At 41.3% G+C, this 27,002-nt stretch overlaps 2 protein-coding genes across 4 annotated transcripts; one reads left to right on the plus strand and one right to left on the minus strand.

Moving 5' to 3' along the window:
- Positions 1-1,725: 1,725 nt before the first annotated feature.
- CDKN2AIPNL (CDKN2A interacting protein N-terminal like) lies at positions 1,726-13,067 on the plus strand. Of its 2 annotated transcripts, XR_013346911.1 has the most exons (4): positions 1,726-1,964; positions 3,187-3,286; positions 12,519-12,664; positions 12,757-13,067. XR_013346911.1 is itself a non-coding variant. In XM_077825028.1 (3 exons), the coding sequence occupies exons 1-3, from the start codon at positions 1,759-1,761 to the stop codon at positions 5,472-5,474; spliced, it is 318 nt and encodes a 105-aa protein (XP_077681154.1). In that variant the 5' UTR covers positions 1,726-1,758; the 3' UTR covers positions 5,475-6,329. The 2 variants fall into 2 exon arrangements, 1 of the variants encoding a protein (XP_077681154.1); XM_077825028.1 differs by lacking the exons at positions 12,519-12,664; positions 12,757-13,067 and adding an exon at positions 5,463-6,329.
- Positions 13,068-15,068: 2,001 nt separating this feature from the next.
- On the minus strand, positions 15,069-26,380 carry UBE2B (ubiquitin conjugating enzyme E2 B). Of its 2 annotated transcripts, none has more exons than XM_077825026.1 (6): positions 26,169-26,380; positions 21,690-21,770; positions 20,808-20,833; positions 19,150-19,239; positions 16,803-16,891; positions 15,069-15,640 (listed from the first exon to the last, which is right to left on the minus strand). In XM_077825026.1, exons 1-6 carry the CDS (start codon positions 26,210-26,212, stop codon positions 15,512-15,514), a joined length of 459 nt encoding a protein of 152 aa, XP_077681152.1. In that variant the 5' UTR covers positions 26,213-26,380; the 3' UTR covers positions 15,069-15,511. The 2 variants fall into 2 exon arrangements, with proteins under 2 accessions (XP_077681152.1, XP_077681153.1); XM_077825027.1 differs by lacking the exon at positions 26,169-26,380 and adding an exon at positions 25,508-25,759.
- Positions 26,381-27,002: the final 622 nt, after the last annotated feature.

The raw sequence follows: 27,002 nt of genomic DNA on the forward strand, positions 1-27,002 counted from the left end.
TAAACTATTTTAAGGCATCTCTATTTACTGTAATTTTTTTTATTGTTTACAATTGTTTGCCTTTTAATTTCAGTGGACGTCCCCTTGATCTTGTATTATAAGAGGGTAAATTAAAAACACACAGTTTACTTTCTCTATACCATTCATTGTTTTATATACCTCTATAGACTATCATGTCACCTCCCATTAATCTGCTCCCTTAACTGAATAGTCCTTTTCCATTGCTTCTCCTTTGAAAGACTTTTCAAAACTCTAATAATTTGTATTGCCCTTCTCTAGACCACTTCTATGTATTTTTTTAAAATGAAGAGTCTAGAACCGTACACAACACTCAAGATGAGAGCACACCATCAATTTACATTGTCGTTAGAATATTTTCCATAATTATCCATCCCTTTTTGATCGCTACTTAACATTTTAAGGAGCTAAGCATGGTGACATACAGGCTTTTTTCTTGAGTAATTAATGCAGAACCCAGCAATATGTATAAATAGTTCAAATTGAAACACCCAACATACATCACACCAGGCACTTGCCCCCAGTGAATTTCATATGCCACCATGTTATCTAATCTCCTAGCTTTATTAGGGCCTTGACATTCTTCACAGTATTTTTGAGTTTGAAGCAGTGGTTCTTAGCCTGCCGCTAGTAGCCCACGGCTGCAGTCCATGTGACATCCTCAGGGCCAATAGGTAGCGTGTGAATATATATGTATAGTGTGTGGATATGACCCACATAACACATAGAGAACTGCATACGTGGCCCACAATGGTAAAGTGGTTGAGAACCACTGATTTCATAGAATATCAGGGTTGGAAGGGACCTCAGGAGATCAATCAAGTCCAGCCCCCTGCTAAAAGCAGGACCAATCCCCAATTTTTGGCCCACATCCCTAAACAGCCCCCTCAGGGGTTGAACTCACAACCCTGCGTTTTTTAGCAGGCCAATGCTCAAACCACTAAGCTATCCCTCCCTCAAATAATTGTGTGTGACCTGCAAACTTGACCTGAGGGGTGACTCCTGAAGGGGTAATTAGCTTTTAATGCAAGCTCTAGCAGGATTCCTGAAGGCATCTGATTATTAATCTATTTCCGCCCTGAAAACTGACCATTTATTGTTAATCTTTGGGCCTGATTCTTTCACACTCGCGTAAACCAGGAGTCCTGCCCTGACTTTAGTGAAGTTATAGGTGTCAAACCAGAGGACGGGAGAGCAGGGTCGGGCTCTTTGGTTTCACTGCCGAGCCCCCAGCAGGGAAGCAGACTGCCCAGTGATTGCGTAGGCCCCAGCCCGGCGCCTGACTCCACGCGGGGGGCCCGGGCCGGGCCTTCCCGCTCCCCCGGCTCCTGGCACTGCCTGGGCAGCGGCCACCGACCTGCCAGTTTCGACTAGCGGACCTGGCTTCCCCGGCTCAGGGTCTGCTGAGACGCAGGGCTCCGGCCCGCGCTGGGGGAAGCCAGGCCCCGGGGTGGGGGCCCGGGTATAGCGTCTGGAGTAACCTAGCCCTGGCTTCTGGGTAACCCCACCCCCAGCTCAAGGGGGCCTCTCAGCAACGGGGCTCGTGAGCGCGGGGGGGGGAGGGGGGGCGCTGCTCAGAGGCGGTCGCAGCAAATCAGCCACCCGCGCCGAGGTCGTCCAGCGCAGTCGAGTGCGCAAGTCAGAGCGGAATTGCGCGGGGGCCGCTCTAGCCTGACGCTTCCGGAGGTCGGTGGTAGCCGCTTCCGGCGCACGCTGCATTGTGGGTCAGTGGTAGCCGGGATGGTGGGGGAGGTGGAAGAGGCCGAGGTTCCCGAGCGGTTCCGCTCCTACTCGGAGAACGAGAGGCACTGGCAGGCCCGCCGCGAGTTCATCCTGCGGAACCTGCCCCCGGACTGGGCGGGGGAAGCGCCTTGGCCCACCAACCGCATCGACCACCTGCTCTCGCTCTCCATGGTGTGGGCCAACCACCTCTTCCTGGGCTGCAGGTGCGGGCCGCTAACCCCGCCCCAAGTGGGGGGTTGGGAGGGGGGGAGGCAGTGACCCCGCCCCGGCCGCAGGTGCAGGGCTAGGGAGAGTGACCCATCCCGAACCTGTAGAGAGCTGGAGGCAGGTTCCGCTCCCCCCTTCCAAGGGCAACCAGCTCTCCCTGCTGGCAGAAACACCCCCCTGAACCCACTCCCGGGCTCAGGTGGAGAGTCCTTGGGAGAGGTTAGCTGCTCCATCCTGCCTCCTCCATTCTCTGTAGGGGAAGGACAAGGAGAGACCCGTGCACACTCCCTTCTCCAGCCATCAACGCGCCTCCTGGGTCTGAACGTCTCCGAGCACCCCTTCGCTGCCCAGAAGGGGTGGGCGGGTTTACCTGGGGGCGGGAGGGGTAACTAACGTGTGTGAGCAACCCCCAGGGAAACGCACACTGAAGACAGCACGAAGGCACTTCAGTTTTACCACATCAAGGCAAACTTGCTGAGATCAGCCCCAGGCGAGGGAGAGTTTATCTTGCTGTAGAACTAAAGCACCTTATGCCTTCAGTGTGTGTTTACCTCGGGATCGCTCATGCGCATTAGTTACCTCCAAGAAAAAAAAACCCTACAGGTTTTTTTAGTGGCCCTTGTAGTGTTAAATTGAGTTAATGCCTCTCGGGTTAGTCTAGCTCCAGTGAGAGCATCACATTGCAAAACAACACATTGCAGCACGGAGTGACTGGATTAGCACACAGCTGAGTCAGCACTGCATTATGAGCTCCCGTGTTAGTAGGATCCAAGCTTCAGTATGCATCCACAAGTTGAAAGCACTCCTTAACGTGAGCTGGAGACTTGAGTGTGTGGACAGGAGTTTGGTTAGAGGCAATGCTTGAGTTACATCTTGAGCTAAAACAGCAGGGAAAACTTTTGGTCTAAAAACCATGACCAGCATTGCTGTGTCTGTGTAAGTGTGCAAGAGGTTATGTTATTAAGTTGTATAACTTTGGTTTCAACACTGTGCTGCTGCAGAACTAGTATGCAACACCTGTGCACAAAAACTATATGTATTTAAATTTTGATCGATCCACACAGCTTGAGAAATGCACGTTTCAATCAGCTTTATAACTGATCTGAACAGACGTCCTTGCCATACTGAGACATTTGAGGGTTAGTTTTATAATACAGTGCACTGCAGTTTCTTAATGTGGGATTGGTAATTTTTCACAGGCATTTATCTTTATTATAGTTACAGCAAAGACCTTTTAGACAAGGTAACAGAAATGGCTGAGGGGATTGAAGTTGAAGGTGCACCACAGTTTACTACGCGAGATGAAATAATGAAAAAGGTAACTCTTCAGTTTAGAATTTCAGAACTTGCTTTGTGAGGATAATACTATGTCAAATTTCCAGGTTGGTGCAATGTACAGAACCAATAAGTCTCGAGAAAAGTATGCCAAGTACTTTTTCCTAAGAGTTCTGCTTTACTACTCTAAAATCTCTCCTCTCATTCTTATGCTTCTTACAGCGTTCTTAATAACAACATCCCAGAAGTATATTACACATAGATTAGTTATACGTTGGTGGTGGAGCTACTAGCATATTTGCAACAGTTGCTTTTCAGTTTTAGTTATTAAGGAAATGTTGGTTAAATGTATCTCTACAGTTTATTAAAAAGCATTTTTATTATCCATTCTGCTAATTAGAAACCACTAATTTCATTTTTATGTATTTCTCTGGAAGAATTGTATCACCAGCTTTACAAGTGCTATGTAATCCAAAAAGTACTGTGATGAGAAGCTAATTCCCAAAGGTTTAAGGCCCCAATCCTGAAACACTAGTGCATATGCTTAACTTTAAGCACGTAAATAGTCCCATTGACTTCAGGAACTATGATGTGCTTAAAGTTAAGCACATATGCCAGTGTTTGCAAGATCAAGGCATTAGTGTGATCTGGTTGGGGTGTGGGTGAGCTGGAATGCTAGTATATCTCCCTTACAACTAGATGAGAAGTAGATCTATAAATGAAAGTACTGTGACAACCAAGTACTAAAACCCCAAAACAAACTAATAAACCTCTGAGCCATAGAAACAGCTGCGTATTGTTTTCAGGCAGAGTTTGAATCACCAAATTTAAATTATGGCTCGGGTTTTTTTAAACTCAATTTAGCTTTTTTTTTTTTTTTTTTAAGGAAAAGACAAACAAATAAATAACGGTAACATAGCTTCCCACTAGGGGAAACAATTGAAATCGCTACTCTTTTAGACAACATTTAGAGGCCCTAAGTAGATATGCAGTTGTCCTTCATGTCGATTTTGGAAGCTTTATTTTCCACACTCAAAGCCTATTAATATTGTGACTCTAAATACTTTTGGTGTTGTTAAATGAGGTACTGTAAGAATACAAAAAGTGTTTTCTCAATAATAAAATGGTTCCAAATTGTTGTATTCTGAAAATGGTGGTCATTTTTGGTGGAGATCTCCTGTATTTTTATCATTTTCTAGGATAGCAAACTCCTAAGTGGGCAGTTACTGTGAGATAACTGGGATTTTAAAAGATAGATATAATTTTAATGGCTATGATTTCTTTGTTCTCTTAGTTGTTTGATACTTTTTGGATATATAAGCAGGTGAAGAGAGGATTCTAAATCTTATTAAATGACATTTTTATATGGTCATGCTGAAAATACTTGGGCTTTTATCTCCCAAAGTTGGTTCTGGGCTTTACAGGGAGTTAAATTATAATTTAAAATGCAAATCTAAACAATTTGGATTATTAAAATCTAGTTGCTTGCAAAATCACATACACAGAGTTTGGTCTTCAAGTGTACGCACGCATACACACAGACAGGTGCACATGGATGCACTTTTTTTCTTATTTAATGGGGATTAAATAAAACTGTTCCTTGAAAACTCTACAAGAAGTTACACAAAACCTACTTTATTACTTCCTAGCGTAAGTCTTGTACTTTATTATGCTAAGGAAATCCTCTAAAGCTAATATAGGTAAAATTCAGTGTGAGTTCTTCATGCTGTTTAAAACAGAATGTAAATTTTCATTCAGTGCCAAAAAATGTTAAGCAGGTTGTTTGTTTTACTTTCTTGGTGGCCGTACTTTTACAGTTAGAGAGTGTTACATTCAGAAATGAATAAAGTTCAGATCCCACAATTACTTTATTCAGCACTACAGCCAAATTTGAAAATTGCTCTATAGGTTTTGCTATTTTAAATTTAGAACACTCTAACCATTCAAGTAACTGTATTGCTAACTGTTTTGGAGTAAGATTTTATTTTAAGTATTTTGATTATTGCCAGCAGATGTAAACTAAATTTGCTCTGCCTTGTGGATAACAAGAAATAGATACTAGCTGTATTCTACAGAATTTTCTGTTGCAAGATATCAAGTACTCATATCTTCTTTCTACCTAATATTTCACTGGAGTAAAAATTCAAGTATCATTTGCTTTTACTACCATGAGTATTTCCATATTACAAATACATAATTTGTTTTCTCTTTATTTTTAGCATCAGCATTAGTACTTGAGAAGAGGACATCTCAAATTTTTGTCATGACACAGGATCAGTTTATGTGGAGGACCCAGTGTTAATTGACCATACTGTTTCTAAAACAACTCCATATGCTGGACCCTAGGGAAAGGATTTCTTAAAAAACTTTGAGCCATTATGATGATGGATATCCACTTCCAAAGCTTTTTAAAATGAGAGAATCAGGTTTTTAAACTATGTTACAACTCATTGATTCGTAGAGCAAAGAAAAAGATATGATGGACTTTATTTTCCTCTCTTATATGAAGACAGGGAAGAGTAATAACTCCCAGAAAAGAGGGGAGGGTGCTGGGGAGCTGCAGCATCCCCTCTTCTGTTTGAGGACAATTCTGTGTAATGACCAATGAGTCCAATTTAGGATGAGAGGCCACAGGGAATACTTGCCTCAAAGCACACACCCAGTTAGGAAAGCAGGAGCTCACACTCCACTCTCAGTTGAAAGTAAGGGGATGTTATAAGGCTGTTTTGAGCATTGACTAATATTGTTTTTACCCGGGTTTCATTCCGTGTAACGGGAAAAGGAGGGCATGGCACACAAAGAGGCCATTACCCTGCTCTTCCCCTTTTCTGACATGCAACTTAGATGGGTCTATGGTGATGGTAAATGTCCCAGTTAGCGGATTTTCCCCTTTGCATACCTGCATCACTCTTCCCCAGAGTTTCTCTCTACTGCAGGGGAACCCTAGGAGTCTAAAAGTAACACAGAATATTCTCTTTTTAAAAGTCTTTATTTTTAAGTGTTTTATGCCACATTTTTAAAGTCTTTAGAAGGCCTAATAACTGTATCTCCATTCAATCACTGGAATTAAAATTTCAATCATGAAATCTGGCTAACTGTCTTTTGATTTTTAGCAATAAAACCACGTTCCTTTCATGTAAAGTGAATTCCCTCTCTCGAAAATTTATTTAGATAAAACATATCTACTGCTGTTCTGTCAGGATCTGATCCAAAGCCCATTGGAATCAAGGGCCCAGAATACTTTAAATTAGTAAACTTCCAAATGAAAAACAGTTGTCATAGATTTGTTCACATGTATCTTGTAATCTCTGGGAAGTGTCAGGGGAAATGCTGAAGATCTCATCTGAACAGAGGCTTAAATAGTGTAAGTGCCAAACTGGTAATCAGATCAGTTACCAAAAGCATTGCCTCCATTGATAAATTGCCTTTCTGGAAAGCCCATTCCAATCACCATGGAGTTACAGTAGCCATTTCATAAATGAGGTCAAGATCCTTTGTGCTCTGGACCTTAATAGTGCAGCAAGTTCCATGGGTTTTGTGGTACCGCAGACTGGAGATTCTGCAGTAGCTATATTTACATTTACAACTGAATTAATGTTTTATTGCATTAAATATAAAAATGAATACAATCACTACAGTAACTCGTGTTGTTTTGATATTCAATTTATTTTGTTTGTCCCTGCATTTTCAGTATACTACAGACTGTACTGACCAATGTATAATTGTATCATAGAAGTAATGGGAAGCTGGAGGATTTTGCGTGTTGGGGCTTTTAAAATCTAGATACGCAAAAGGAGGCAGTTTTGGGGTTCTGGAATCAGCACATTCGCTGAATTGTTCTGCTCATTTGATCAGCAGTGAAGTAGTTAGCTGCTGACATTTAAATTATCAGTAGTTTTCAGAGCTAACACCCCACTGACATAAATGAGAATTCAAATTTCATGTTCAGGCTGCCTGCAGACTTGGGAAGACGACATCAGTTTACACAGAGTACATGGGTATTGGGGTTAGTAGCGCCACTTCTACACAGAATAACTGTTGCTATTGCCAATGTTTTTTCAAACTGATGTTTTAAATCAACACACACAATTACAAAATGCATATTTAAAAGAAAAGTTAATGTCCTGGCCTCACTGATTTCAGTGGAGCTAGGATGTCACCCCCCCTATATCTGAACTTCTGTGTCTAGAGACTGCATGCAAACCTATTGGACTTGAGTCAGTAAAGTGATTGTGAATAGTGAGGGGCAGCTGGTGAGGCTGGACTCTGTAGCCCATGTCCACAAAGTTTGTGCTGGGCTGAAGGAGAGGAAGGATGACATAGTGGCCGAAGCACAGACTTCCAAGTCAGGAAATCCAGGTTGCCATGTGGCACTAGGTAAAATCACTTCCTGTCTCTGTTACAGATTGGGAAACTGAGACACAAATGGGGATAGTACTTGTTTATTTGACAAAGGGATTGTAATGGTTAATTCATTAATGTTTGTAAAGTGCTTTGAGATTCTCTGATGGAAGGTGTGATAACAGTATAAAATATTCTGTATTAGAATTTGGTTGAGTAGGGTCAAGCTTCCTTGTGGGGAAGGGATAGATCACTGTCTGGGGGTTGTGCTATGCCTTGAGAGAGGGAGGACTGATGACCTAGAGCCTGTAGCTTCTAAAGGTTAAAATCTCTCAAATTTGCTGATACCTTGTACCCTAAGTCTGGGTTTGATGTATTTTTCAGCTGTGTTAAATACAGTTTTGGATAGCAAACTTTCAACTCAATTACGGTGTCATGATTTGCAAGTATTAACCAGACATTTTAGAAGAAGGCTATTTTGTGCTTTTTTGATTTTCGTCTGTTTCTCTGAATATGCTTTAGACATTAGCTAATTAAGCTACTCAGTCTGAGGGGATTAAGTGACTTGATCAAGGTCTCAGGATATGCCTACATTTAAACCGCTAGAGTGGCACAACTGCAGCGCTTCAGCGTAGACACTACCTATGCTGATAGGAGGATTTCTCCTTTTGGCATAGGTTATCCACCTCCCAGAGAGGTGGTAGCTAGGTCCATGGAAGAATTCTCTGCGGATGCGCTGCCTACACAGGGGGTTAGGCTGGCATAGATATGTCTCTTTTCCCACCCCTGAGAGAGACAGCTCTGTTGATATAAGTTCCTGGTGTAGACCAGGGTTCAGAGAGGGCCAGTGTCAAAGCTGGAAACAGAACCCAGATCTGCTGACTCCCAGTCTTGTGTTCTTAACACAATAGCTGACATACATATGATGCTCTTGCATTTATAACATTGCATCAAAATCATGGTATAAGTGGAGGTCCTATTGAAACAATGTAAGAAATGTTAAAATGCTGAGTAGAACAAGCTTTTGGTTTTACCTATTTTGTGAAGGCATAGGTCCCGTCCCCCCCACATCGGGGGCCAAACCAAGAACAGTAGGAACTGATAAACGTTTTTCTATTGTGTTTAAGAATCAGATCAGTGTCAAGATAATAGGGAAGCAGGGGCCAGTAGGAATAAAAGAGCCATGGTCTAAAATGAAAAAAAATTCTAGTCAAATTTCAAATCTCCAATGAATGGAAATGTCATTAGCCCCTCCATGGGGCTTTACCAAGCCCTCTTTATACTCATCACCCATGTTTAATATGGCAGTGCTCAGCTGGGTGTAATAAACAGTAGGTTTGGTTTATTAAGATTTACTAGAGTTCCAAGAACGTTTTGCATAATCTGAATGAGCTACCAGCTTCAACTTATGAGGGTATCCCAGGGACAATAAAAGGAAAATGGATAATATATAGCAGAGAACTGCTGCTCTGGCCAACTGCTAACCACACTTGGATGAAATACTGAGGTGTAAAACATGTTTAAAGTGGAAGGAGAACTGCACTCTGAAAAAGCATGCATACCTCTTAAATTAGTTTATTGCAGCTTACTTCGAGTTTCTATACTTATTAACTAGAGCTGATTTTCAGCCTCTTCGTGCTGTTGTGGCAGCAGAATTCTTCCCTTTGTATCATGTTCTCTCTCTCAAAGCTGGGCAGACAGCAAAAGCTTAAAGTTGCATTAGAAAGGAACAGCTTCAGTTTCTTTTACAATGCCTCTTTTCTGAGCAGAGGTTACACTGAACTGCTTTATGTGCCTAAACTCTGGTTAAGACACTGTAAATGTATTGCATTGTGCCCATATTTTCCAGAAGTTAATGTGGAGCACTGATGATATCCCCTCATACAGTAGTTAACAGTGTGTAGTATCACACCTGTTGTGCACTTGACAGAACGTTAAGGCTGCGGCATTATTTCCTTTGGTTGCCCCTTTAGGGAAGCTGGTTCTCCCATTTGATACTAAAGGTCCAGAGTTCTATTTCTAAAGCTGTACATAGGCAGTTTGTTAATGACTGTGGAGGCTGGGCTTGGCCATAGATCATTGCAAGTGCAACACACATTACGTGCAATGTTTTATTAAGTGGAAGCGATGCAAGAACGCTGACTGACCATCACTGAAAGCTTTTGTAATATGAATGTAAAAAGGTCTCCTGAAAATATTTAGTACTGTACAACTAGTGAATAGGTTTGGCTAATGAGCTACAAACTGTGGCTCTGATCTTGTAACCATTTAGGCACACAAGTAACATTACATGTGTTAATAGTACCAGTGAAGTCACACTATCTAGTGTGTATATACATACTTGGCATGGTGCTGCTTTTATCTACCTTTGAAAATTCAATCCAGCCAGCATTTAAACCTATGGATGCAAAGAATCTATTCTAAAGCATCTGACATTTAGACCACTCAATTATTCCTTTGAAGATATCCTTCTGTATGCATACCTCCTAGAAGTGGGAGCTGTATGTTCAGAACAATTGCAGGATTGGGCCCTAAGTGTTTTACAACAGTTTACTTTGTATGTATTTCCCAATGGCTTTGGGGACTCTATTAAGGAGTAGCAGCCATCTTACAAAAAGCTGAGTGTGGAAATAAACACACATTTTAATTTGTATCATTGTTTGCACTCACTTTCTTATGAAGTGGCTAGTGTTCTGCTTACCTTTCAGAGTAACAGCCGTGTTAGTCTGTATTTGCAAAAAGAAAAGGAGTACTTGTGGCACCTTAGAGTGAGTAAGGAGAGTGATCACTTTACATAAGCTATTACCAGCAGGAGAGGGGGGTGGTGGGAGAGAAAACCTTTTGTAGTGATAATCACCCATTTTTTCATGGTTTGTGTGTATAAAATATCGTCTGTATTTTCCACAGTATGCATCCAATGAAGTGAGCTGTAGCTCACGAAAGCTTATGCTCAAATAAATTGGTTAGTCTCTAAGGTGCCACAAGTACTCTTTTTCTTTCTGCTTACCTTGGAGTTGCAGAACTACATTGAGAGTGTGTGTCCTGGACTTTGGGAACTGAAGACTTTGCTTCCCAAAAATATTCTTCCCTAGATATCCCATACATTTCTGCTTAATTACTCACTCTTGCACCTGGCTTATCAGAACAGAAACCTGCAGCGAGTATATTTATGACTTTTCCACTAGAGGAGGTCAGCATTATTTAACAGTCATGTGACCACCTTTTTAGAAAGTCATGTTTTTTGTAATAATTTTCTATTTTCCCTTTTATCGTGCTTCAGTTGCAATGTAGAAAATTGCAGCTGAAAAGTGGTTACTAAAGTTGGTACAGTGAGTTTAGACTAGCAATAGGGAAGGACTTTTAAGTGGAAGGACAAAATTAAAGATCTTCATTCTACATCCTTTCAAATGACTATTCCTTTAAAACAAAATGCAGAAAGAAAACACCATCACTGTACTAATGCACAAATCAGAATTCAGAAATATCAATTTCAAGCAACTATGAGCAGAGCAATGATCTCTCTCAGCCAAGTGTTGAAAGAAATAGTAACTACTCTTAAGCAGATTACAGTAGACAGAGGAGGGGAAGCTCTCACTGCACCAGCCGGAGAGGGGAAGTTGTAATGATCTCTATTTACCCAAGCCACGAAAAGCTGCTGTCCCCACTCAGCACCCTTAAGAATAAGTAAACTGAGGTGCTAGATACTTGTCTTAGGCACATCACCCCATTTCAGCCTTCCCTCATAAAAAATGAGTTCCTTATCTTTCTATCCCTGTCACGACCACTAGAATAGTACTCATTCTCTCACCCCCAAACAGCACCTACCTGCTCTCAGCAACCATCCTGTTTTTCCTCCCAGAGCTGATCCAGATTCCGTGTAAGGAAACGTCCAGCCCCCACCTCACTCACTGCTGCAGACCAGTGCCACCTTTCCCCTGCTACATTGGTGGAAGGAAAGGCATCTCATAGAGAAGGTTGGCTGAGGAGAGGGAGTATCCCCAAGAAGGGGAGGGGAAGGAAGAGTGTGACTCCCTTCAGGCAGGAGGCCTCAGCTAGCCCCTCCTTCCAGCAGAAACAGACCTAGCCTCATCTGTACTATGGTGCCCTAAAGCCCTTCAAATTACCTATTGCTCACATTGCAACCCCATGGGAACTGGCCAGTTTCCTAAGGGTTAAGGATCTGCTTCTGCAACAGCAAACCTCTCCTTCAGGTGATTGTATGAGCAGGCCTAAATTATCTGGCACGTCTGCTAATATAAAAGTGGCTAGAGTGACACTTGTACTTCTATATCTCAGTCCACAAGTACTGCTCATAGCTATGCAATGTTACCAGAACCACAACAAAGACCATGTTTGGAGAGTAGTCAGAAAGTAAAACTACTGTTATATTTGCAATGGGCTAGCGCAAAATCCAACTTCTGTACATTCATCTTTCTTTAATATTCTTGCTTAAATCAGTCCCCTGAGTTACAAAGACTATAAACAATCTGTTTAAGTAGCAGATTGTATCAAGAGCTTCTGGGGATGGAAAATTCAAAACATTCCCATTCCTCAAAGCTGCTCAGTCATTTTAAATAAAAGCATATATTTATCAAGAAGTTGAAATACACAGTGCTAGTCTAAACTTGTGGCTATAGAGGAAAGTAACATTAATAAATTAGTCATCTAAATAGCTCTTATAGTAACATAATGGAACATGTTCTTCAAAAGATTTAAAATTAATATATGCAATCTTAGGAGCTTAGTTTCTAATATCCCTGCTGTACACCACATTCTCCAGAAACAACTGTGCAGAGAACTACCATCATAGCTGTGTGTTTGAAACAGTAATTTGACAATGTTTTTTCAATGTGGAGATATATCTCAAATTTATCTATGATCAGATATAAGTCTTCTCTTAACATCCCACAGTTCTGTTATTATTTGTATTACAGTAGCACCGATTGGCTCCAGCCATAGATCTGAGACCTACTGTTCCAGGCCCCATATAAACACAGACACAGTCCCAGCCCTGAAGAGCTTACAGCTTAAGCATAAGATGAGAGACCACAGGCAGATGCACTAGAGAGGAAAGTTCAAGGTAAAAATGAGACAACACAGGTCAGTATAATAAGCAGCAGTCACAGACAACCAGCTGCCTAACCACTGTCAATTTTTTTATATGCATCACAGAAGAGAATCTGAAGGACAATGAGGTGAACTTCATTAACCATTCTGGATGAATATATTCCATCTATGGTTGGAGGGAGGAAGAGGCACATAATGTTAAGGATGACCAACACAAAGTTATTTTCATTATGTACTGTAATTAGCTGAGCAAGGTGATTCAACTGGATGGCATTTCTCTGTTGGGCATATACTGTTTCAGTTCCAGTTTTGAAATCGAATATCAATACATGCAAAAGTCAGTAAATAGTTCATGAAAAATTATAATACAACTGTTTACTGCAGTAGTGTACCAATAAAGGCAGAGCTTGCTTTTACCGGTCAGCATTTCATAGAGTCTTTTAGTTTCTAACTGGGGCCAAATTAAACTTCTGGTTTTTTCCAAGTGGAGTATTGAGCAATACACTGGCATATATTTACATTGCTCCCTTTATTACACATTCGTACAATGTCTTACAAATTAATCCTTAAAATGCAGTTTGGCAAAGTGATTAATATCAACACCTTTGCTGCGTCGATATCCCGTGTATTTTCAATGTATGCCAAGGGCTTGTCTACATGGGAAAAAGTCCACAGCAGCTGGTGCACACTAGCTATTCTGAACTAACTGCCCCAGTAGACACTCTTACTGGACACTAAAAATGTTTTTGTGCACAGTAGCTTCCTACACTCTGGAAGTTCATTAGGCTAAATTACCCACAGGCATTCAATGCACAATAAGTGTCCACATGGGTAGCTGGTAGGCAATAGCTAGTGTGCTTTAAATTCAAACCCTAGCTTACTTTGCACTTACTTCCCTGTGTAGACAAGTCCTTAGTTTAACGATAAAAATAAGTTTGTGCTGGCTTGTGCATCCTCAGCAAAATTGTTAACTAAGATAGAAATGCAGTTTCTTGTCATGCCTTATACTTGTACAACCCCCTTAGAGGCTGCATGGTTGTATGCAGGTAATGGAGGATGGAATCTGAAGTCTAAAGATTGCATGTGTATCACTGGGGACAAAACAGAGCCTGTAAAATCTTTATTACAGATGATGTGATATTACAGGGACCCAACCTAACTTTCCGATTGCAGGGAGAAGTTATTAAAGTGGCAATTAGAAAAACCCCACCTCACTTTAATTGTAAACTAAACAAATTTGATCTTGAGTCTCTGAGAAACAGACACGGAACTAGACAATGTCACTTTTACAGTCATATTTAAAACGTAGTTCGCTGAAATCATCCTGCAGTTTGTTTTCTAGCTGGAATGGGTAGGAGACCCAACTGTTTGGCTACAATTAGAAAACAAACATCAAAAATACATCTCAGTAACAGTATGTGATACATGATTGACAAGCATTACCTAAATCTATTAGATAAAATTCAGAAAATTCCATATTCACAATTTAAGAGTAAATATAATAAATAATAATAATATCCTATTATGTATCAACTTCTATAATAATACACAAGACCTCTTATTTAGGTATTACTCAATTTTGGATGATCAGAGATCAAGTTATAGTGAACCTATTTCATACGTGTTAATATGAGATGTGAAAGACCTGTGAAGTCATTAATACTTTCCCTGCATGTGACAAGCTATTAAGCATCTTATAGATCTGGGGTAGGCATCCTATGACACATGTGCCAAAGGCGGCACGCAAGCTGATTTGCAGTGGCACACTCACTGCTTGAGTCCTGGCCACCGGTCCTGGGGGCTCTGCATTTTAATTTCATTTTAAATGAAGCTTCTTAAACATTTTAAAAACCTTACTTACTTTACATACAACAATAGTTTAGTTATATATTATAGACTTATAGAAAGAGACCTTCTAAAAACGTTAAAATGTATTACTGGCACGCGAAACCTTAAATTAGAGTAAATAAATGAAGACTGGGCACACCACTTCTGAAAGGTTGCTGACCCCTATTATAGATGTAACAGTGATACTAATAAAGTTTATATTAGTGAGAAAAAGGATGGCCTAGGGGCCAAAACACAGGACAGAGTCAGATGATATGGGTTCTGTTTGCAGCTGTGCCACTGACGTGCAGTGTGACTCTGGAGAAGTCACTTATCTGTGCCTCAGTTTCCCAGTCAGTAAAATGGGGCAGATACTTCCTTACCTCATATGCGCGAGAAGACTTACAGGACCAAATTAAGCTCCAGTGTAGGTAAGCATGTCTCCACTGAACACTATTAATGAGTTACACATCACAGCACAGTTTTCCTCATATTTGTAAAGTGCATAATATTAGCATTTATCAAGAGAAAGATTCAACACTTAAAAACTAAGCCCTTTGAAAGAGATACAAAAGAAAGTAACAAAAGAATGTCTTGCACTGAGGTTATGTATTTAACAGTTTTACATGTAATATTTATATATAAAAACTTTAAGTGCTTTTCTCCAATTTAAAAATCTAAAGAATTCAAAAATAAGGCATTCAATATTTGAAAAAGTACAGATTTACAAAATGTGTATATTCTTTCATGAAAACTCCACATCAACATTATACACTTGGGAAAAAAATACAAACAGGATATATTACAAATTTATGTAGCAATAACTTAGTTCATACCATGCAATAAAAAGTACATTAATCAAGATACACAAGCTTTTAAAGTTTCTAAAATGAAGGGCTTAATTTTTTTTGCAAACATGTTGGTATGCAAATCCTTAGAACTTCTGGCACTTAAAATTTCTGGTAGCCTTTCTACTGAGTGTTAAATTGTACCCAATGATCATGAGGAGGAAGATTAACAAAGTAGTCATCTATTATGAATCGTTCCAGCTTTGCTCAACAATAGCTGAAACTCTTTTCTCATATTCACGTTTGTTTTCCTGATAAAGTTGTGCTGCCTGACTGTTTGCAGGACTGTTTGGATTAGGTTCATCAAGCAGAGACTGTGAGAGGACGGGGGAAAGAAAAAAAAAAATGAGATACTTGGACCATTATGTTCTAGATAGTAATTTCATTATTAAAAGGACCACCATGGGGAACAACAGGATGTTGATTCTACAACTAGCTCAAGCCCTATATTCCTGGGGGAATTCTGTGCCCCACTGCAAAATCAGAATTTTATGTTTCCCACCCCCCACAGAATGGGGCTGCAGAGCTGCTGGATGTCAATAGGGGCTGCTGGACTCTGCAGAGCCCAGCTCTTGAGTGGAGCACCCAGCCTCTTCATTCTCCCTGGGATGGTAGAGGGCCTGGGAGACCCAGGTCTGGCAAAGGGTGAGGAAGACCAGGGCTGCACCTCACCACATACCAGGTGGAACAGTAAAGAAGCTTGGAAGAATAAAGGCTCTGGGGGTGAGGATGTCTAGGTCAGGGGGTGCCTCACCACTGGGGGGAGGAGGGTATCCCACAGCCCCCTCCAGCACCCCCCAACTGGAACTAAGTTGTCATAGGGGTTTCTTTAACTCTCTACTCCTAAGGGAATCTCTTTTGTTATGTGTATTGTTGACACACTTGACAGGTATTTTGAAATCAAATACCAAAATAATTGAAAATGGAGTGATTACATTGTGTTATTTTGACAAACAAAATATGCAGATTTTTACAGAATTTTAAAATAGTGTGCACATAATTTTTAATTTTTTGGCACAGAATTCCCACAGAAGCCAGCCTAACATATGAAATAGTTCTATCCTAAATTAATGCAGTCGAAGTAGCTGGATTCCAATAATACTGTCTCTCTAACAATTTCGTAAGCATAACAAAACATAGGCTTCAAAATAAAATAGTTAAAATTTCTCACACACACCCTGGCCTTAAATACATGAACATTACTGACACCCATTGTCCCATCTGGAATAATAATGGTTAGAAAAATGAATCCAAATAAATGACCTCCTATAAGCATTCCCTGTCAGGATTATTTTTATTGCTTAGAAATACAGTGAATATATAGTTCATCAACTAATTAGTCTTTGAAATAAGCTTAAAAGCTCTTGATTACTTTTGAGTACAGTTCATTGGTGTTGATGCTGTCTGTCTATGTCACTGTGTCATTGGTTTTGTGAAGGAGGGTAATCATCATATACTTAGCTTGCTAAAAATTACCTGAATTGAAGTTAAAATAGATGAAACATCATATGTTGGACTCCAGCGATTCTGAAGGATGTCTAAACATATGCTACCATCCGCATAAACTGTAAACAGAACATAGAAATTATTTAAAACTCTGGCCATCTTTAATCTGTTGTGATTAAACACTGCATGAATGGATGCACTATTTATATTGGATATGACAATTCAGTTTCACTAAACATTTTAGGAAGCATGAAAAAGGGAAATAAAGTGGACTTCTGAAGAGAGCATTTCTGTAAGAATCTGTAAGAACCCCAGTTTTATACCTTGTATTTAGGGGAAAATACATAATTTGTTTGCTTTCAGTAACATAAGAGGAGAGGAAGGATGGTCCAGTACTTAGGGCTCTAGCCTGGCATGTGGGAGGTCTGGGTTCAATTCCCTCCTTCATTTGTTTGATCTTGGGCAAGTCACTTAGTCTCTCTGTGACTCAGTCTCCTATCTGTAAACCAGGGATAACAGTATTTCCCTACCTCACAGAGGTGTTGTGAAGATAATTATGTTAAACGATTGTGAGGAACTCATACTATGGTAATAAGGACCATATAAAATACCTAAAAAAGAGATACTGGAATTCTTTATGTTTCACAGTGGGGAGAAAGAAATGAGTAGGCAGATTTGAATTTGGGTAGGGGATGCCTACATTTCTCATGGCCCATGTGATGGAAGAATCATCCTGGTGCTACATCTGCCACAGTGCTGAATCAAACTGATGTGATGCCAGTGATCTTCACTCAGTTTTTGCCTAACAGGAGCACTAGTATTCTTGAGCAGCAGAAGTATAATTATACTCCTTTGCTGCTTCTTAGAGAAGGAGGAAAAATACACTTCATCTACCCCTCACACCAAAGGTATGTCTTCACTACCCGCCTGATCAGTGGATAGTGATCGATTCAGTGGGGATCGATTTATCGCGTCTAGACTAGGCGCGACAAATCGATCCCTGAGCACTCTCCCGTCGACTCCTGCACTCCAGCGCCACGAGAGGCACAAGCGGAGTCAACGGGAGCGGCAGCAGTCGACTCACCGCGGTGGAGACACCACGGTAAGTCGATCTAAGTACGCTGACTTCAGCTACGTTATTCACGTAGCAGAAGTTGCATAACTTAGATCGATCCCCCCCCCACCACCAGTGTGGACCAGGGCCAAGTGTCTTGTGAAGTGTCTCTGGAGCATGACTGGAGAAGCACTAAGGACCCAGTCCTGCTCCCAGTGAAGTTAATATTCCTGCTAACTTGAATTGGTGCAGGATTGTGACACACATGCACACATAAAGCAAGTGTAATCCTGATGAAAAAGGGGAACAGAGAAAAAACAAACAAAAACAAACTAAGAGCAAAGGAGAGATGCACACAACAGAGGAAGTCACAACTCAGGCTATGTTTACACAACAGATCGACGCTCCGGCGATCAGCGCGCCAGGGGTCGATTTAGCGGGTCTAGTGAAGACCTGTTAAATCGACAGCAGAATGCTCTCCAGTCGACCCCAGTACTCCACTGGGAATGAGAGGAGTAAGGTAAATCAACGGGAGAATGTATCCTGTCAACCCAGCACAGTAGACACCGCAGTAAGTTGACCTAAGCTACAGTGACTCCAGCTATGTTATTCATGTAGCTGGAATTGCGTAACTTGGGTCAACTTACCATGGTAGCGTAGACATAGCCTCAGGTAGCTAGTGACAGGTATTAGGGTCTGAATTCAGTCCCTTGCTGCTTAGGTCAGCAATACTTCAGAAGTAGTACATTCAGTTTTTAGGAGCATGAGTATATCGTTCTAGCAGGCTGAAAGACCAGCATTGGTAAGCTTTGTAAAAAATAAAAATAAAAAATACACCAAGGTCTCCTCTGCCAAACAGAAGACTGCCACTATTCAACACAGGTAGGTGCAGTGGAACAAGGAAGTAAAAAGGACTATCCAAAAGACCTTCCTCAAAATGAAGGAGCAGAAGGAAAAAAATTAAGTGTTTGACTTTAGTGTGAGCAGGAGACAAGTGACCCAGAAATAAAGCATCTTGCTTAAATGGAAAGTTCCCAGAAACCTACATTGGCTATAAGACAGTAGGATATCAATAGTGTTCCAAGATATTTCATTTCCACACTGACTAATATTTACATTAGCTAAGAAGACTACACAATGATTACAGAATGCAGGAGTAGCTTCTTCTAATTAACTTTCCTGGCATCGGGATTTTTACTGAACATCTGATATACTGTACATCTACTTTGAAAAAAAAAGTTAAACACTGCTGAGCTTCACAGGCTGTGATATCACACTATCCTATTCTATATTTGTTTTGGCTAAAAAAGTATGAATACTCACCATTTGGATGAAACATTTTTGATAAAAACCTAACAGTTGGAGGCTTATTTGGATATTCTTCTGAAAATTCTATTATTAGTTTAAAAGTACCTGTCCAAAAAAGCAAACATACAAACATCATGTAACTATAATTGTATCAAAATATCTTTGTGAACACTTGACAATGTACTATTTATATTTCAAATGCCAATAAAACTGACACATATTGCTATGAACAAAAATAGCATCAGCATCTTTGTAAAATTTAGATAAGCCTACTCAATACACAGAAAAGCAACTATTTAAATAGAGTACAACTTCAGTTATCTAAAAATCGTAACTGACGCTTAGTTCAGACCACTGGAGGATTTTCTATGTAATTACCAGATGCTGAGGAGGTGACACTGCATTTGGATAACAGGAAGTTTTTGGACAACTATGTGTGTCCAATAGTTAAAAAAAATAAAAAGAGCGAGCGAGCGAGCCAACGTTAATCTGCCATTTTATTCAGCCAAAGTTTCCAAATGGTTCCTGTTTTGACAGTTTTGGGGATTCAGTGGATCAGAAGATAGAGTTTTCCTGCCTGGATCAAACACTTCTAAAGAAGAATTTTTTTTAAAGGAGAACTACTGAATTTCTATGGACACCATTAATAAACAATTTAAAAATAACCACTATCACCACCCACTAGCTATTTTAGTCTCTTCAGTTGGCCTGACCTTCCAGTGCTTAGTCATTGAAATCTATGGGAGTTTGATGTAAAAATGGACTATGGCTGAGCCCAGTACATGAAAAGATGGATTTTTATAAGAAATGGCTTCAACCTTTAAAACTTGAGACTGATTTACTGAAAAATATTTATTAAGGACCAGTGAATATATATGCCACATATTACCAATTCCAACCAATTTCCATCCACTTCTACCCAACCTCTCCCTTCACCCCCCCCCAAAAGAAAATAACACCACTAAGCTATTTTCTCACTTGCAAGAAAACTAGAAAGCCCCCTTCTTAATGACCACTTCTTGCAGATCATTGCAATGAGTTTCTGACAAATAATTCTTTAACTGACACCCACCCCGCTTTCTGCATATACAGTAGACATTACACTTATACAGTTCTTTCGTGTTTGTTTACAATCTGATCTTTTTCATTAAGCGATCAATTCAAGGTTATTTCCTCTTGCTCTTAAATGAAAACAACACAAAGGTGAATCAGAATCATGTGCTAAAGACAAAGCCCTATATAACCAGAGAGCATGAAAACTCTTTGGGATTAGGCATAAAATGTATGAAACAGTCTGATGGTATTAGCCTTCAGCATCTCCTACTGAACATTCCATTCTCCCTGTATATAAACACTTCTAGATATGGCCACTGCTTCACAGGTTTACAGTTACTCATCAACCACTCTAAAGACAAGACAACACACTGGCACTAGTTTTGGTCAAAATACTGTAGTCTCCGTTAGATAGCAAGCCCTTACCAACTCACATTGTTTGTTGGCTTGCTTTTTCTATTTCAAAATTAAGCTCTGTGTGTATTATGGCTAAAAAAAAAAAAAACACGAACACACACACACCCAACATTTTATATATAGGAAATATAAAAATCCTTCCTAAAAGTAATGCTGGGGCCATTTACAAAAGAAGAAGAGAATAAAAAAAATTAGCTACCTACCATCCTCAAAAGGGGTACCTTCTGGCCTAGAAATAAAAAATATAAATATAAATATATTATCTACTTTTACAGAGGCATCCACACCTCCCCCATCCTTTCAAATCAGAAATAGAGGCAAAAATGAAAAAAGGAAAGGGGGGAGAAGGGGGTAAATAATTAAGATGTAATTCTTTGATATTTCCCAGGATACCCAAAGTATTCTCCTACTAAACTGGTAACTTTGTAAGAAATCAAATTTCTGGATTAAAAACTATTGATCCAGGACAATAACTGTATTTCATAAAATGGGGATGACCAGAATCAATGGGCAGATTCAGATTCCACTAAAACTGCAATAAGGTCACTAACAAAGTACTAGGATTTATGATAAAAGACCGAATTGGTTCCCAATCCATGAGATACCTAATGTAACTAGACAAGTTCTGCCCACAGAATTGTATTGTAAACCAATCTGGTCACTGCTAACACATCTAAATTTATCTGCAAAGGGCATGGAATTCTTATGTGCTTCTCAGGGGGAATCTTGCCTTTTCTTGTTTTCCTACCCAATCTTCAACATAACCATCTCCTTGCTTTCACTATGAATTGATACAAAATTTTAAAAAGACAAGAAAATGTACATTATAAGGCTACATCAGGACAAAAATGTAGCTGCTTTTCTTGTGTGCTCTACCCTGCCTCAGTATTCAAGGCTATAGACCATACAAACCTCTTTCCTCATAAACATATACTTACTAATTTTTGCCAGTTTGTCTCATACTCAGCATTTTGACTTAGTACACGCACATAGTCTCAAGCGTTTTCACAGAATCAGCCATTATCTAACTTATATTTAACGATTTAGTATTATCTTCTCTGCAGTGAGCAAAAGTCTTCTCTTACCCAAATATAACTGCATTCCATTGCATAATGTTATTCTCAGATGGTGCACCACTGACACCCACAGGAGGGTCTTCTTGCAATCTAACAATTAAAAAATTAGAATATGGAAAGATATACATGTTAAAATTATATATATAATTATATATATACACACACACACACAAGCAAAACAGGATAATACTCAGAAATGTGTCAGCATATCCAGAGTTTGTACTCATTTCTCCTTCCAGACTAGAGAATTCAGGCTGTGGTTTAGAACACAAACTACATACTTCAGTGTTATATGCACATTAAATATCCCAGAGACAGAAGCCCACCAAGGGATGCAGATCAGGATTTTCTCTTCAAATATTTTGTCAATATATAAAGACAGATCAGCACTAAATAAATAAGTGAAGCATATGTTTCATCATGCGTGGAACACAGCATCAAATACAAGAGCAGTTATGAAACATCTTGTACATCTGGTTTAAAACACCACATAGCAAATGATGAAATGAGCATTCAGAACAACACCCGCTGGCTACAGTCCTGAAGAGAAAAGGATTATAACCACAAATTGACACATCTAAACTGTAACTATTGTGGAAACCAACCAATTATATTTGTGTGATGCACACAGATGCACACACTGGAACCAAGTAGAAGGGAACACACATCAGGTTTTTCTTATGTTTTTGATACTATATGGACCACATTTTGCCAGGCCACACAGGCCTATTTTGGCTAGTAACCTGTTCTCTCAGCATGCGCAGTTCAGACAACTTAAATGTCAACAGCATGAGCTACCTACCACTTTGGCCAGGACGAAAAGGAATGTCACTTTTTCCTACCTGATACCCAGATTGCATGCCAAGCCCTAAGCATTAATCTCTATAAATGCACTTCAGAGATAGGTTTGGCATTTAAATCAGGACAAAGTTTCACACACTGCACTGTGGGGAGGTCTTTAACTACAGAGAATTTGTGATGTGGTGTGGCCTGAACTGGAAACTTAACTTGTTTGAACAGAGTCCAGAGATATTTAAGAGCTAGGAACAATATGGTATTTATAGCATTCCCATTCCTTTTCTACAAGCAAAACTAAAAGTTGTAATTAAATTAATATTTCTCTGTAATTTTATTCAAAGAGAAGACAAAAATCAGTATTCATGTATGTAATCTCTCAAATTCCTCTCTCATCACCACCTTGTTAGTCACTGTACCAAGTTTACATTCCAACAGTAATCAGACTTCATAGCCGCACAGGTAAGCTGAATGGTCCTGGCTGCTATGTCACCCTAAAAGAAGCAGGAAACAAAACAATATATTCCCCACCCACTTAAGTTAAGACTCGGACATTTTAAAGATATGTGATCTCAATTTCCCGGCATAAGATGAATAGATGACATGTCTGATAGATTCCATTCCATGTTTTAATGTATTTATTTAGATGCATTTTCCCCTCATATGTAAAATCTCCACTTCACCTCCAATTTTAACAATAAATAAATAGATGGAAGCAGTGATTTTTTATCTAACAGCTATTCCTTTTACTGGTATCATAATTACTTTAATTTTTACCATCTACATGACCCACTACAAGCAAAAAGATTTAATATCCTATTTTCATTTAACGGGAACTAAAAAATGTTATGCTCAAATAATGCAATATCCAGATGTAATGGGTGAGTTAAGTAGCATCTAAGGCTCAGCTCAGAGGTTCCTAGCTTTGTAGGTTCAAATCAAGCTTTTAATATTGTATTACAAGGTTGTGTGAAGCTACAAATGCATATGATACACATATGACCATGGTTTACGGATGTAATATTGTGGTACCAGCAAATACACCTATACCTAAAAAGGAACACTATTAAAGTAGACTCATTTCCAATAATTTATCAGCCACATTAATTCATATCATGTTGAAACAAAGCATACAATTTAAAGCCCATAACAATTAGCTTTTAAAAGGCTTTTCTACATGCATAACAGATGTTGTACATAACATATGTAATTAGATGACAAACTGGAACAGTTGTTCCAGAGTCTCTGTAGTTCAGCACTTACCATTTTTTAAACAGAATATAACTATTTTTTTCACTAATGTATAGAAAAAGGTCCTTGTTTACAAACATTTTAAAATAACGTGTGACTGAAACTATCAACCAGAATCGCATATACATGAGTCCAGAAGTGTTTAGTAGTTCTGTGTGCTCATCTTGAGACAAGTCAGAGGTGCCAACAACCTATTGATTTTATTCACTTCCGCTGGAGTTGTGGATCTTCAGCACTGGGAGGATGGGGGCAAGGAGGGAGGAAAACCACCAAGCAAAGTACCTCAAGACAGGTACCCAAAAACAGAGGCTCAAAAAAATGAGGGAACATCTCTGAAAATGTTAGCTTTATTCACTAAGCATTTCACTTCTACACCCATAAAAAAGTTACAAAAAACAACTAGAGAATGTTGATGTGTGATCTCCAGAGGTGTTTAAAAAAAAATCTTAACTCGTTGAATAATGAACATATATACAAGCATTTGACACCTGCATAAATATTTACAGGCTCAATATTCCCTCCTCTGTCAAGTTCCAGCCTGAAGCAAAGATTGACATCATACAGCTAATTCCCTTAAATTACAGTGGTTCTTAACCTTTACTGCAGCCTGCACCCCTTTGGTTCTCAAAATATGTTCTCGCACCCCTTATCAAAAATCATTGAAGTAGGTCAGTTCTTTAAACCTAGATATATTTTTGTTTGTATATTACAGTAATCGTTAAAAAAAATGTATAATGTTAATAAATACATAGGTTTGATGAAACAAAGTAGTTGTACTTACATGCCTGTGCTTAATTTGTGTTTTCGATGATTTACCTTTTAAAAAAATCTGGCATGTCTCGCACCCCCAGAAAGGGCATCTTGCACCCCCGCGGGTGTGTGCACCCCAGGTGAAGAACCACTGAATTAGAGGGTTATTGCATCATGGAATCTCTGCTATAATCAGAATATACTGCTGTAAACATTGTAACTGAGTGTTTGGTCTATACACAGTGGCTTTTGGGAATAATACAGGTTTCCTAACAGAACCAAGGCAATACAATCAAAGGTTCTTTGGACATTTCTCATGCAAGCAGTTGACAGAGAAAGGAGAGTGGCCATTGTTTTAAAGACATAAGCACAGACTTTTATCCTTAGATGCCTCCAGATGTCAGCATACAGTAAGAAGCAGAGAGCTTTGGAGGAAGTAACCCTAAACAAAAACAAAAGCAGCCTCCTTCCTACAGAGGCAGAGATTCAACTAATCCCTTTAGTGGGGCAGGATATCTTAACTTTCTTTCCAAGAGGTGCATGTAGGAACAGCATTTACCATATAGACCCAAACTTGCTCGGCATCTCTGTCCCAAGGAGTATGGGGGGAAAAGACTGCTGGTCCTGTAGTCCTCACCCCAGTAACAGAGCTTTGACAAACCAGCATTCTGCCCTCTTACCAGCATTAAGAGAGGTTTTTGCATTCCTTGAGAGCAGACAATCCAGAAAGCAAAAAGGTTGTTTCTGTGTTATTAAGTCTCCCTTTCAAAGAACAGTCCAGCATGGGGGAGGAGAAAGGGGACAAAGATAAATAAAGCGGATTAAATCCTGAACATGGAGAAGCCCTTTACTGGTGCACATACTTGATGCATTGGAGAATTAAGGGATTCAGTGTAGTCCAGTGAACAAGGCTCTAGACTGGGAGTCAGCAGACTGGATTCTATCTCTAGCTCTGTTACTGACTTTGGGCAAGTCATTTCACTTCTCTGGGCCTCAGTTTCCCCACGTACAACACAGACGGCAATACCTACCTGTCCTTTGAGCTCAGTGGCTGGAGAGGGCTGTACAAGAGCCAAGTGTCACTACTGGACTCCAGACCATGGCAGGCCGATTCTGAGGCAGACACCCGAGACACCTGACAGGGCTGCCTGCCCCCTGCTTTACACCTTGGCAACAACGCCCGCACAGCTCGCCAGGCCCCGAGGCCTTGTGGCTTTGACTGGGCAGCTCCTGTAAGCCAGCCTCGGGCGGGCGGCCGCTCCCTGGGCCTGACCCCCCAGCTCCCAGCGCCGACCCCAACCCAGCAGCGGGGTGGGAAAGGAAAGGGGAACCCGCTGCGCTTCCTCCCCCAAGCCAGGGAGCGCCCACAGCTGCTCCCACCCCGCAGCAGCAAGGGGCTAGCTGCCGGGTAGCCCGCCAAGCCCCACAGGTACGCGGCCCTGCGGTGGGGTTGCCGGGGGGCTCCTGCCCCGCTCCCCACCGCACGCAACGCAGCCCCAGGAGCTTGGAGCAGCGCACGGTGCGGGCTCCTGCCTGGGCCAGGGGGGGCCTGTTACACGCAGGGCATGGCGGGACGCCAAGGAGACCCACGGGGGGGGGGGGCATGAGGAGAGCCCCTGTGCTACCTCAGGAGGGCACGACCCCGGCACGCACCCCCCGCCCAGGGAGCCCCAGCCCAGGCGAGACGCTCACCTCTTGAAGTCCCTCATGAGCCTCCGCCTGGCCGGAGTGGACATGATCCTCTCTGGGAAAAGAGTCCCTGTCCCCAGGAGCCTCAGCACCGCTCACAGCGCGGCGGTCTCCCTCCCCAGCCCGCGGCGGCGGCGGCGGCACAAACAACCCTGCAATGGCGTCTCCCTCCGCCTGGGGGAGGGAAAGTCACAGGCCCCCCTCTGCAGCCGTACCACTACCTCTGGTGGGGAGAGCGTCTGCGCGTCCGCCCTCAGAACGTACCACTGCGCCTGCCGGGCGGGGGAAGAGAGATTCCTGCCTGAGAACGTACCGCTGCGCCTGCCGCCGTGGGGTGGGGTGGGGTGGGGGGGGGGCAAGCGGCCGACATTCTAGTCTCAGAACGTGCCGCGGCGCGGAGGAGGCACCTGGCCCGTCAGCGAATCTCTTCGCGAGCCCAGCCCGGCTGGCAGGGAGCTGCCCTGCAGGCAGGAGAACGCCCCGAAGGCACAACTCAGCGTCTAACAGGTTCCCAGAGCTTCAAAAAACGTATAACTACTACACACAAACAGAGGTGCTGGTGGAGCTAGCGGTGCTGCTGCACTGCCTGGCTTGAAGTGGTTCCCATCATATAGAGGGTTTACTGTTTGGTTCAATGGCTCTCAGTGCCCCCCATTGTACAAATTGTCCCAGCAGGGCTGCACACAGAGAAATACTGGGGTCCCTGCCTTAGGTACATCCTCAGCGGCCTTGGCAAATTCCCGCCTAGCCGCACCTGCCAGGTGTGCAGATGGGCATGCAAGCTTCACAGTGCCATAGGGTGAGCAGAGAGCAAAGTGGGCTGCAGTCCCCCCGGCC

This window comes from Eretmochelys imbricata, chromosome 8, assembly GCF_965152235.1.
Source record: "Eretmochelys imbricata isolate rEreImb1 chromosome 8, rEreImb1.hap1, whole genome shotgun sequence".
NCBI lineage: Eukaryota > Metazoa > Chordata > Testudines > Cheloniidae > Eretmochelys > Eretmochelys imbricata.

What these genes read in the sequence shown, in the direction of transcription:
- UBE2B (XM_077825026.1), bottom strand. Translation starts at nt 26,212, where the DNA reads ATGTCCACTCCGGCCAGGCGGAGGCTCATGAGGGACTTCAAGAG. An exon ending in TGGAATGCAGTTATATTTGG is followed by an intron (nt 20,834 to 21,689) that starts GTAAGAGAAGAC and finishes TTTTATTTCTAG; the next exon opens with GCCAGAAGGTACCCCTTTTG. An exon ending in CTATTTTAACTTCAATTCAG is followed by an intron (nt 15,641 to 16,802) that starts GTAATTTTTAGC and finishes GTCCTCTCACAG; the next exon opens with TCTCTGCTTGATGAACCTAA.
- CDKN2AIPNL (XM_077825028.1), top strand. Translation starts at nt 1,759, where the DNA reads ATGGTGGGGGAGGTGGAAGAGGCCGAGGTTCCCGAGCGGTTCCGCTCC. An exon ending in CACCTCTTCCTGGGCTGCAG is followed by an intron (nt 1,965 to 3,186) that starts GTGCGGGCCGCT and finishes TCTTTATTATAG; the next exon opens with TTACAGCAAAGACCTTTTAG.